Below are 12,659 nucleotides of genomic sequence, written 5' to 3'. Positions count from 1 at the left end.
TGTTGCACTTGCCAAAGCTGGTTGACTATTCCTCCTGGAGATCTTCAGGTATCAAGAATCCCCGGCCTCCAGCACTCTACAGCTTGAAAATCATTCCCTGTCCTGCAACTCCTGCGACGTGGGACTTCTGTTTTTTTTTGCTAGTGAGGCCTCCCTGTGACTCCCTGTGCCCATCGCCTATGGGTCACTCGGGGGGCTCCAATGACTTCTGCTGGCCTTCCTGTGTGCTGAAGGGCAGCCCTGACTCCCACTCAAGGGTAGAGTCTCCTGACCTTGCTGGTCTCCAAAACTCTGCAAATACCTCTTCAGCTCCTACTTGCATTTGCCAGTACTTGTTGGTGACCTGGCTGCTCACTGACCCTCCTGCAACCCAGCGACTGTCAAAGGACAGCTCAAAGGTGACTCCTGGAATCTTCTGCAGCTCATGGACCCCGCAGTTGGGCTTCTACCTCCACCGACTTGCAGGAACTTCACCTCTAGAAGGGTGGCTATTGCATCTACACCACCTGGGCACTGGGTGCTGGACTCTGTCCCCTGCCTTTTAAAGTCCTCCAAGTCCAAAATCAGTCACTGGCTTCCACCGGCCTGGTCCACGGGTTGTGACAGCAGCTGGACAATGCAAGGCTTCCACAGACTTCTGAGAGAGTCCCTTCTCCCCTCTGCATCCGGGTCCCCTGGTGTAGTTACTCCCGTCTTCTGGGTATCCTCGGGTGGGTGCACTCTCCAACCTTCCTCTTGTCTGTTGGTTTCCTCGGGGTCCACTGGGAAGGGTCCTGAATTTCACATCCCTGTGTTAGTCTATAGGAAGACTTGGTGGGTAACTGCCTTGCACCTGCTCACTGGGGACACTTACCATACTTACCTCTGGTGTTTTCATCTACCCCCAGCCCCTAAGCTAACTACCATACTTACCTTGGTAGGGTTCACTATTTCACATTCTGATTTCTTAGTATGTGGTTCCCCCCCATATTGCCCTGTATATTTTATGCTATTTCTGCTGGTTATTTTGTGTGTAGATATCACCAAAGGGAGATGTACCGATTCTAGTCTAGTAGTAGAGTGCTGTACTAAAGTATCCTTTATTTTTTGCAACACTTGTGTGTTTCTTTTTTGTGAGCGAGTTACTGTCTGACTACTGTGGTATTGCAAGTGCTTTACATTCCTCCTGGATATGCTTCAGCTGCTCGCCTCAGCCACCCATAGAGAGCTTCTGCTATCTGGACACCTACTCACTATCTCTAAGGGTTGCCTGGATTCAGTATACAGTGCCACAGCATAGGTTTACACCATAAACTGAGCCAACGTGGTCAAAATACACTGAAAAATATGTCCTCACATAAATGTGTCTGCATATGCTTACAATTAAAATCTAAAAACATTCATTGATGTTGCTGTTTACCTTGTGATTTTATTTCAATAACAAGCCTTTCAATTGTGCCAAGCATATTATTATTATTTGTGAATGAGTCAGTAATGATAATGAAGCAGTCAAATCACAGTGGCAGTATCACTTTATAACACAAACTTTACAAAATGCAAATTAAATGCTGTCTAACTTGGCACCCGAAGTGAAGCTAAATAGTCATTACGTACAAGTAACATAAAAAAATAAGTAAAAAAGTTATGCAAAGCATTTGCCATTGAAGAGAAAGGGATAACTCCTAGACAGATGTAAACATTGTGTGAACATTCAAAGTGAAAGAATCCGGTGGATAATGTTGGCTGACTCATTGCCCCCTTTTAATTATGCATATATGTATGTTTTATTATTATTTACTTTTCAATGGCATGAGAGTGGCTAGTGTTTTCTATGAAAGACTTAAAAAGAATCATTTAAACGGAGTTGAACCTCATCCAAAATGATTGAAACAATTTACTTGGCAGTGCTCTAACAGAATTACGACATTTGGAACATAATTAAGTTATTCAAACATTAAGGAAACCTATAATGCTTAATACATTTTACGTTTTTCAGTGCACTAGCTATTTAAATATAGATGGAACCACCTAGATTTTCCATTTGTCTTTCTATCCTTATTTATTTTTCTTCATTCTGAAATCCAACTTTTCGCTGGTTTTATTGTTCCCTCTTTAGTACAGATGAATTCGCCTTACAAACAGTTGACCAGATGCTACATACAATTCAAGCTTCTTCAACAAGTGGCGCATGACCTACTCATAACCTACTGATAGCTCTTTCTACCTGTAAGTAGCTCTCTTGTATGCAGTCCACTTTAATAAATTAGACGCTTTGGGTCGTTAATTTAAGACAGGTATACCAAAACTGAAAATGTATGTATTTGAGACGTAAAAGTGTTTAATTCCAGATTCCCTAAGCTGGCGTTTGATGATTGAATCTTCCAAATATATTTAAAGCCGATTTTGAGTCTTAAATCATGAGGTTGGGACACCTACACTAACACCAGTGCCAGAAAAGGAGAAAAGGCTTTAATTGTCAGACATCTCAAACCTCAAGAGCTGTGTCTTACCTTCCCCTTGGCACTGACAAACCATGAAACAGGAGACAGACTATGCCCGAGGTCTGTAAATGAAATCGTGATTACAAGACTATATTGAAAGTAATTTCTAGTAATTAACACGACACGGAACGTGTGTTACTTAATGTCAATCTTATTTTTTCTGGGACATATATATGTTAATGTGAGTAGATCATTTCAATCACAGAAAAAATGGGACAACAAGTGATTCTCGACAATGAGGTCGATTCAACAGGGCCAATACATTGCTTCGAACAATACAAAATTAAGTATACATGTAGCCACGTGTCACAATCATAAAGTGACCAGAGAGCATTAACAGTTGAAAAGTCATATACTTAAATGGAAAAAAATAAATTTAGATTAACATACTACACGGATATTAACAGTCTATCTTTGTTTTAGTGTTTCGTATTCGTCATTTCCTATAATCTTTTCCTCTCTTCACTTTACATGTCTCATTTCGTTGGTGTGTTTCACGTGGCGTGGATATGAACTCTATCCGTGAGGCATCTATCCTTATAGGAATAAACCTAATTACAAAACATATACTTGAGTAATTCTGAATATTAGGCATTTTCCCTTCCTGCAGTGTGGTGGGGGCTGGTAATCTGAGTTTATTCCTTCACTATTTCATCTTGATTCACTTCGCCAAATTAGAACCATAGTGGAGCCCTCAAAACACTTTAGTGGCATGTTTATACTGTATTATCTGTATTTACGAATCATTAATCAACAAGCAGTCCTGTGCTGCATTTATTACTGGAATATACTTTTAATAAAATATAGAAGTCTTGTAAACGCCATTTAATTTACAGACCGTGGGCATATTCTGACTCTGGTGTCATTTTTACCTTGGTGACAGGAGCATTTCATCTATGTTTTATGCATTATACATAGAAGGGATTCCGAATTAGAAAACATATTTTTACAATACTGCTGACAACCCTGCCTGATGCATTGACTTGATAACTGCTGATACACATGGAGGCCAATAAGCAATCTTGCCTGGTGTGGTCACTATTACAGTATCAATAACATTAGTAGCTTGGGTTGCATTTCATCGAACAACAGAAGCTCTTATCACAAAGAAATGTATAGACCCCCCGCCCCCCACTGCTGTATCGTGCCAGTGGTTGTTCTGAAAGCACATATTGTCCCAATTCAGTGCACCAATTTACCCTCTCTCCATGTAAATAAGAAAAGCAGTGGAAGAGAACTTTGGGCTAGACACAAAATGTCTTTCTTTAGCATCTGTCACTACGTTTTATCCCAAGGCACTACCAAAATACTAAATTAAAATGATCCTACTTTCATGCCTATGTATCACTAATCTATTCATCATGGTTCTGAAATATCAAAATAAAAACAGTGCTGGCTTCATTATCAGTATGTGTTGAATATGACAAAAATTACACCAAATAATTGCAAGCCAGACTGATTATGGAAACAACACTCCAAATAGACGCAAGTCCCTAGTAATTGCCCCTTGAAGTACTACAGAAAATGTGGTTATAATCAAATACACATACGTATCCTGCATAGACCACTGAGCTTGTTCTCCTATAGCTCACTGCTCCTACACACATTATCTTTATCTGTGAAGCACTGTGTTACAATCCTTGCATAAGATGTTGTGTTTGATCTGTTAGACCTCTACAATATTCACTCATTACCGAGGCCAAATGTCTGCTAAGAGGCCATGTGTAACTGGCAACTGTTTGGACAGCCCTTCTTTTGACCACTTAGTTGTTTTGGCTCTACCTAAGGAGTGCTTTTTATTCATGCACTATAGTATGTATCAATTAGCCTCCTTTAGAAAAGGTAAATGGGAAGCTGAATCGGAAAGCAAAGAAAGTGCGATCAGATCCAATCAGGGCAACCTCTAGGCGGGTTAGAACCTGTTCCCTCACATGCTCTTGATATCAGTTGAAGCTTACAAGTAGATTTTTGTTTCATTATAGTAAGATTTGCTATTGTGTTATATAAATGCCAGATTTTAGAGTTTTCATATCCGACTCTAGCAAGCAAAACATATACATATAACAAAAGAGTTTTTAGTGAAGCACAGCGTTTTAAATGTGCAAGTATTGGCAAATACCAAATACTCATACTTAAATTTGGAAAGAAAAAAAAAGAGCACTTCTCAGCAGGGCAGTAGCACTTTTCAGCAGAAGACATTCAGCATGTCTTAGTAGCAACTTGGTGCCCTAAAAAGGGTAACCAGCTTGCAGCAGAAAACCTTGGAAAGAAGTCGTTATCTAGATCCAACACTACTCAGGCAACTATATTGTGATTCAGTAAATTTCAAGTCACTACATTATATCTCAGAATTATTACATTGCAGCCCTGATTAAGTCCTGTTGTAGAGAATGGAACATGTTGACTGGGCTGAGACAACAGATTGGAAGATGAAAGAATGAAAATGAACATATCATCCACCTGTCTACTTGGATTAATTGGTTGAACTGAAGAAAGAATCACACATTTGGATGTTGCTAAAATAATACCTAACTAGAGATCAACAATTGGACTTTGTTGGGGGGCGTGGCCTAATGCAGAGTGCGGCTGACTGAGGAGCTCCCGACTCACGGGCCCCAACACACCGACATCCTGAAGTTCCACCAGCCCCAGAATGTGCCAGGAGCAGTGGGAGACTCCCAGAAGTAAGGGGGACCGCAACAAGCAAAGCGGACCATGCAGAGGTGCTGGAGCGGCAGAGGTGGCAAAAGATGGAGGCTGTGGCACCTGAGGCCAGAGCCGAGTGAGAGGGCATGGAAGAGCGGAGGACGCATTCAAAATAACGCTGCAGTGGCAGTGCCTAGCGAAGGGGATGGGTGGGAGGGGGATGCTGCTGAGGGAGGTGCTAACTGCTGAGAACGAGTTACGCAAATTCTAACACCAGGGAAAAGAGGGTCCCGATCAACAACAATCACTTCTGGATAAGAGAGAAGAGGTAGTGACTAAAATAGAGAGACTTCGCTGCTTTGATTACAGGGGATATACGGCACGCACTCATGCGGAGAGAGACACGGCAGGCACCCTGCTGGCTTGGCTGGCAAATCCCACTAGGTGAGGAATGCCAATTCTGGAAGTAGAAACTGACGGAGACGGGCGGTAATTCAATCAGGAAGAGGTTAATGACTGTTTCCTTTAATATTACACATGACTGTATCGGAGTGCATGCACCTATGAGGTGACAGCAGTGAGGGAATACTTAGCGTCCCCAATTTCCTCCGTCTCTTCTCTAGAGAGGCATGGTAGGTCCACAACAAGAAATCAGAGTGCCAAAAAAAGGACATGGCCTGGGGGAAGACCCCAGGGACCGATGGATTCTCTGCAGAATGGTACCTGACCTATGTGGCCCAATTGGCGCCCCGGCTCAAGGCTTTGTATAACGAGGTGCGTGCAGTAGGATGCTTACCAGATACTACCCGGGAAGTATTGGTGGTCCCTCTTTTAAAACCCAGAAAATACCCCAGTGACTATAGGGCCCATCGGCCACTGCCAATGTTAAATGTCGATTATAAGATCAGTAAAATACTGGCCACATGTTTACACCCTAACATGCCTCGGCTCATACACCCGGATCAAGCTTGGTTAATACCAGGACGGCCCTCAATATTAGACGCCTGCTCTCAGTTCTGGAGCGCAGAGTGCATGAATGTATAGGGACAGCGATAATGGTGGTTGACATAGAAAAGGCTTTTGACAGTCTGGAGTGGGAGTATTTGTACGAGGTGATGGCGCATATGCGCCTGGGGGCCGGTTTCCTGGCATGGTCTAAGTTATTATATACAAGTCCAACGGCAGAAGCCCGAACTAACAGAGTGATATCGCAGAACTATAGGGTGGTGAGGTGGACACGATAGAGATGTCCTTTGTCACCTCTGCTCTTTGCCCTGGCGATAGAGCCACTGGCGACACAGGCTCGCCGGGGAGCTCATTACCGGGGCTGCAGGTGAGGGGGCATTGGCATAGAATAGCCTTATATGCTGACGACCTGTTAGTATTCCTAAAAGACACTGGGGGCGAGCTCCGAGGAGCCAGAGTCATGCTAGATGGGTTCAGACAGATGTCGGGACTAAAGGTTAATGGGCAGAAATCCTGGGTGTTCCCAATGAAAGTGGAGCAAGCACCACCGGACAATCTAGACCTCTTACAATGGGCCCCTAGATGCATCTCCTACCTCGGGGTTAAGATTTACCATGATCGCAAAGATCTATTGGATGGGAACATAGGAGGTGCGATACGAGCCCTGAAAGCCAGCATAGACTTCTGGAAGGTAAAATAGCGCTGTTGAAAATGACTGCTCTGCCCCGCCTCATGAACTTGTTTGGAACGCTCCCACTGTGGATACCTCGGGTGTTCTTTAAAGAGCTAGACTCTACAGTCATATCGTTTATCTGGGGCTCAGATCATAGACGAGTGGCACAGAGGACTTTGCAGAGGCCTGAGGGGGGGGGGACTTGGTGTGCCGGACTTTGAAAGATACTATCTGGCAGCCCAGCTCCAGTGGTTTGTGCACTGGCTGGAGAGCTTGCGAGGGGTGGAGAGAGAGGTAGGCCCATTTGTCCCTGTGATGACTGAACAGCAACGGACCCTGTTGAGGGTTAGGCGCATCCCCACATCAGATACTGCGATGTTCAGGGAAATTGGAAAAGGTTGGGCAAGATACCTAAGAAGGATATATACCGGGGCCCCTTACTCCCTAGACCTACCAATTACCATGCTAAAAGCTCTCTGTCATGGCAGAGATTAGAGGGGCCTGGCGGATTAGGAGAAGGCGGGAGCTTTAATGCTGGGAAACCTTTTTAAGGATGGGGAGTTACTCTCCTATGAGGACTTCAGAAGGGAATTTGATGTGCTGCCAGGGCATTTCCTTTTATGCATGGCAGTTACACCGATGACAAGACAACATTGGGGGAATGGCACTGTTGAGCCTCCGGCCTCGAGTAGCTGTCGGTACATAGCCCTTTCCTCAGGTAGCGTCAAGGTAGTCTCTTGTCTATAAAGGGCCCTGGGAGAGGATTGCCACCGCCAGCTTGAAAAGCTGAAAAATAGTTAGGAGGAAGATTTGGGGACTTGGATAACAGAGGAGGTCTAGGATACCATATTCAATAGAATACCACGGGTGTCTAGAAATCCCCGGTTCAAACAGATTAATTTTTATGTATTGCAGAAAGCTTATTTAACTCCTGAGCGCATTCAGAGATATTTCCAGATGAAAGGCGCAGGCTGTCCCAGATGTGGGGAGAATGGGGCAGGGCTATTGCATATGTTGTGGAGCTGTCCACAGCTCCCACAATACTGGAAGGGGATCACAGAAAATACCCTGTGAACCAGGGCACTGTCTCTTGAGCTGGTTCCCACACACCGCGAAAACTAAGGTAACCAGTAGATTCCAAGACTTGGCATTCTTAATGGCAAAGTTGGAAATAACTAGAAACTAGAAAGTGGTGGTGGGACCCAGTTTACTGAAATGGTGACGAGTGTTGGCAAAGTGGGAAGCTATAGAGGTGGAAATGCTGGTTAGGGAGGCAAAGAGAGGAATCAGGGCACTGGAGATGGCACATGCCTAGAAGGCTCTAATGGCTGACCTTGGGGCAATCACTACAGAGAAGGATGCACTGACCTAAAGAATCAGCTGGGAGCAGTGTAAGGACCTGCTGGGAGTGTACTGGGGAGGGGGGGGGGGCACGAGGGGTTGGCTCCCCTCACCTAAGGGACGCATTTGGATTCTGATTGGTCAGTGGAGAACCGAACACACTGTGGCAATGGGAGACATAGCTGGGAGACCAGTGGTATTAAGATCAATTGGAGCTGCAATCAAAGGAGGGTGGGAGGTGGGGATAGATGGGGTGGGTTGTTTGTGTATTGAGACTGAAGGTTGCCAATGGACGCTAGTAGTAACACATGCAGCATAGTGAGTGGATATAACAGAATTGAATAACATGTTTCTTGTAAAGTTGCTCTTATATATGCAATGTGAAGATAATTTAATATTTTCAAATGGGCCGTGTGTATTGGTTAAAATTAAACGTGTTTATAAAAAAAAGAAAAAAAATACAATTGGACTTTGTTTATGATTACTTTTTTTTAAGTGCTCCCCTCTTTTGCTGTATGTGAGTTGCAGGGGGTTTGTAGGTGGGACCTCAGGGGTTTGAGCACCATATTTGTGAATTTTTGCACTACTGACTGGTGCGGTGAACTATAGCCACCACTGCCGATTTTTATTTTTTCGTGCATTTTTAGTAAGCATAACAGCCGAGGTTGTGCCATTTATATTTCCTTAGCAGAGTCTCTACCTAACATACACGCATCCTCCTGGCTGATCCCTAATAATTTCCTTTCCCCAATCTCACTCAAAGGTGGGGTTTTCGACTAAGTGATTCCCCGTGTGCGAAGTGTGTCCGTGCTGAAGCTTTCCTGCGCTGTTTTATCTAGTTCTCATACTGCGCATGGGAGACTAGACCGGGAATGCGGCCAATCTGTATTGTGCCCGTCAAAAATACTTACAGCTCTTTCAGGAAGCGCAGTTTGTGAAGGGCGTTTACTGGAAGGTTAGTAATGTTGTTCATACTGAGATCCCTGCAAGAGAAACAAAGAGGATCACTATGGCAGCATATCAAACTGTTCACTCCTCACTTGTTACAGCAGGTCATTAAGGAACTTACTTTACAGCACTTTCTTATCATTTTGTTTTACTTCAACCAGTGTGCCAAGGCTGTATATATAAAGGCGTGTTTTTTTGCTAGTGATATTATGATAATCATTTCTTGTAAGATATTTTTAAGAATTTGATAAAGTGCTTCATTACCACACTGCCTTATCTTTGATAAACGTAACCTTGGATAAGCAAGACAAAAAGAACAACATTGACACCATTTCTGAGGGAGCATCGAATCACAAGTTGTTTGTGTAAAACCCATTGGTCTTAATGCCACAAAGTGAGACTGGGAGCACATTCATTTGTTGTCATTCTGTGTCTATGGAATTGCATTTTGTTAATCCCCACTTACGTCCCAGTTCAAATCTGGTGACAGATAGCATAAGGGCCGTCAGCACATCCTGTGTGCATTTGCAGGCTCTACGGGAAACACATTAATAAAGTTCTTTACCCAACTGACATGTTCTAACATTTTATTTCAGAGAGATTGAAAATGCAAATTTTCATTAAAAAATGTAATCATGGTCCTGTCGCTTAAATAGCCAGTGCCCTTTTGTCCTGGTGTTTAAACTGTCTACTGAAATCACTACTGGAGAACGCTTAATAGAAATACAAAATGTCCCCATTTTTTGTAAGCTTCTTAACCCCTTCGCTGCCAGGCATTTTCCCCCTCAGGTGCTAGGCATTTTTTGTGGCTTTTTGGGGCAGGGCGCGCTTAGGCCCTCATAACTCTTTGTCCACATAAGCTACCCACGCCAAATTTGAGATCTTTTTTTCCAACATCCTACGGAGTCTAGAGGTACTCAGACTTTGTGGGTTTCCCTGAAGGAGACCAAGAAATTAGCCAAAATACAGTGAAAATGTTGTGTTTTTTTAAAAAATTGGAAAAAAGGGCTGCAGAAGGCGGCTTGTGTTTTTTCCCTGAAAATGGCATCAACAAAGGGTTTGCAGTGCTAAAATCACCAGGTTCCCAGCTTTCAGGAACAGGCAGACTTGAATCAGAAAACCCAATTTTCCAACACAATTTTGGCATTTTACTGGGACATACCCCATTTTTATGATTTTTTGTGCTTTCAGCCTCCTTCCAGTCAGTGACAGAAATGGGTGTGAAACCAATGCTGGATCCCAGAAAACTAAACATTTCTGAAATTTAGACAACATTCTGAATTCAGCAATGGGTAATTTGTGTACATCCTACAAGGGATTCCTACAGAAAATAACAACTGAAATAAGAAAATATTGAAATTGAAGTTAAAAAAAAACAGCCATTTTTCTCTACGTTTTACTTTGTAACTTTTTCCTGCAATGTCAGATTTTTTTAAAGCAATATACTGTTACGTCTGCTGGACTCTTCTGGTTGCGGGGATATATAGGGCTTGTAGGTTTATTAAGAACCCTAGGTACCCAGAGCCAATAAATGAGCTGCACCTTGCAGTGGGTTTTCATTCTATACCGGGTATACAGCAATGCATTTGCTGAAATATAAAGAGTGAAAAATAGGTATCAAGAAAACCTTTGTATTTCCAAAATGGGCACAAGATAAGGTGTTGAGAAGCAGTGGTCATTTGCACATCTCTGAATTCTGGGGTGCCCATACTAGCATGTGAATTACAGGGCATTTCTCAAATGGATGTCGTTTTTACACACTGTCTTATAATTGGAAGGAAAAAATTTAGAGAAAGACAAGGGGCAATAACACTTGTTTTGCTATTCTATGTTCCCCCACGTTCTCCTGATAAAAATGGTACCTCACTTGTGTGGGTAGGTCTAGCACCCACACAGGAAATGCCCCAAAACACAACGTGGACACATCACATTTTCCCAATGAAAACAGAGGTGTTTTTTTGCAAAGTGCCTACCTGTGGATTTTGGCCTCTAGCTCAGCCGGCCCCTAGGGAAACCTACCAAACCTGTGCATTTTTTTAAAACTAGGGACCTAGGGGAATCCAAGATGGGGTGACTTGTGGAGCTCTCACCAGGTTCTGTTACCCAGAATCCTTTGCAAACCTCAAAATTTGGCCCAAAAAAAAAACACTTTTTCTTCACATTTCAGTGACATAAAGTTCTGGAATCTGAGAAGAGCCACAAATTTCCTTCCACCCAGCGTTCCCCCAAGTCTCCCGATAAAAATGGTACCTCACTTGTGTGGGTAGGCCAAGTGCCCGCAACAGGAAATGCCCCAAAACACAACGTGGACACATCACATTTTTCCACAGAAAACAGAGGTGTTTTTTGCAAAGTGCCTACCTGTGGATTTTGGCCTCTAGCTAAGCCGCACCTAGAGAAACTTACCAAACCTGTGCAATTTTGAAAACTAGAGACCTAGGGGAATCCAAGATGGGGTGACTTGTGGGGCTCTCACCAGGTTCTGTTACTTAGAATCCTTTGCAAACCTCAAAATTTGGCTAAAAACACACTTTTTTCTCACATTTCGGTGACAGAAAGGTCTGGAATCTGAGAGAAGCCACAAATTTCTTTCTACCCAGTGTTCCCCCAAGTCTCCCGATTAAAAATGCTTCCTCACTTGTGTGGGTAGGCCTTGTGCTCACAACTTGTGGAGCTCTCACCAGGTTCTGTTACCCAGAATCCTTTGCAAACCTCAAAATTTGGCCAAAAAAAAAACACTTTTTCTTCACATTTCAGTGACATAAAGTTCTGGAATCTGAGAAGAGCCACAAATTTCCTTCCACCCAGGGTTCCCCCAAGTCTCCCGATAAAAATGGTACCTCACTTGTGTGGGTAGGCCAAGTGCCCGCAACAGGAAATGCCCCAAAACACAACGTGGACACATCACATTTTTCCACAGAAAACAGAGGTGTTTTTTGCAAAGTGCCTACCTGTGGATTTTGGCCTCTAGCTCAGCCGCACCTAGAGAAACTTACCAAACCTGTGCAATTTTGAAAACTAGAGACCTAGGGGAATCCAAGATGGGGTGACTTGTGGGGCTCTCACCAGGTTCTGTTACTTAGAATCCTTTGCAAACCTCAAAATTTGGCTAAAAACACACTTTTTTCTCACATTTCGGTGACAGAAAGGTCTGGAATCTGAGAGAAGCCACAAATTTCTTTCTACCCAGTGTTCCCCCAAGTCTCCCGATTAAAAATGCTTCCTCACTTGTGTGGGTAGGCCTTGTGCTCACAACTTGTGGAGCTCTCACCAGGTTCTGTTACCCAGAATCCTTTGCAAACCTCAAAATTTGGCCAAAAAAAAACACTTTTTCTTCACATTTCAGTGACATAAAGTTCTGGAATCTGAGAAGAGCCATAAATTTCCTTCCACCCAGCGTTCCCCCAAGTCTCCCGATAAAAATGGTACCTCACTTGTGTGGGTAGGCCAAGTGCCCGCAACAGGAAATGCCCCAAAACACAAAGTGGACACATCACATTTTTCCAGAGAAAACAGAGGTGTTTTTTGCAAAGTGCCTACCTGTGGATTTTGGCCTCTAGCTCAGCCGCACCTAGAGAAACTTACCAAACCTGTGCAATTTTGAA

At 43.4% G+C, this 12,659-nt stretch overlaps 1 protein-coding gene across 3 annotated transcripts in view; it reads right to left on the bottom strand.

Annotated features, from left to right (window-relative positions):
* Positions 1-12,659, bottom strand: part of LGR5 (leucine rich repeat containing G protein-coupled receptor 5) — a 1,160,674-nt gene that overhangs the window by 979,458 nt on the left and 168,557 nt on the right. For all 3 annotated transcript variants that reach the window (XM_069228343.1, XM_069228341.1, XM_069228342.1), the window contains exon 2: positions 9,018-9,089. In XM_069228343.1, coding sequence (XP_069084444.1) covers positions 9,018-9,089 — 72 coding nt within the window. The remainder of the gene's footprint in view (positions 1-9,017; positions 9,090-12,659) is intronic.

This window comes from Pleurodeles waltl, chromosome 4_1 (assembly GCF_031143425.1).
Source record: "Pleurodeles waltl isolate 20211129_DDA chromosome 4_1, aPleWal1.hap1.20221129, whole genome shotgun sequence".
NCBI lineage: Eukaryota > Metazoa > Chordata > Amphibia > Caudata > Salamandridae > Pleurodeles > Pleurodeles waltl.
The sequence above is the reverse complement of the archived record's forward strand: the minus strand, read 5'-3'. Positions and strand labels throughout refer to the sequence as shown.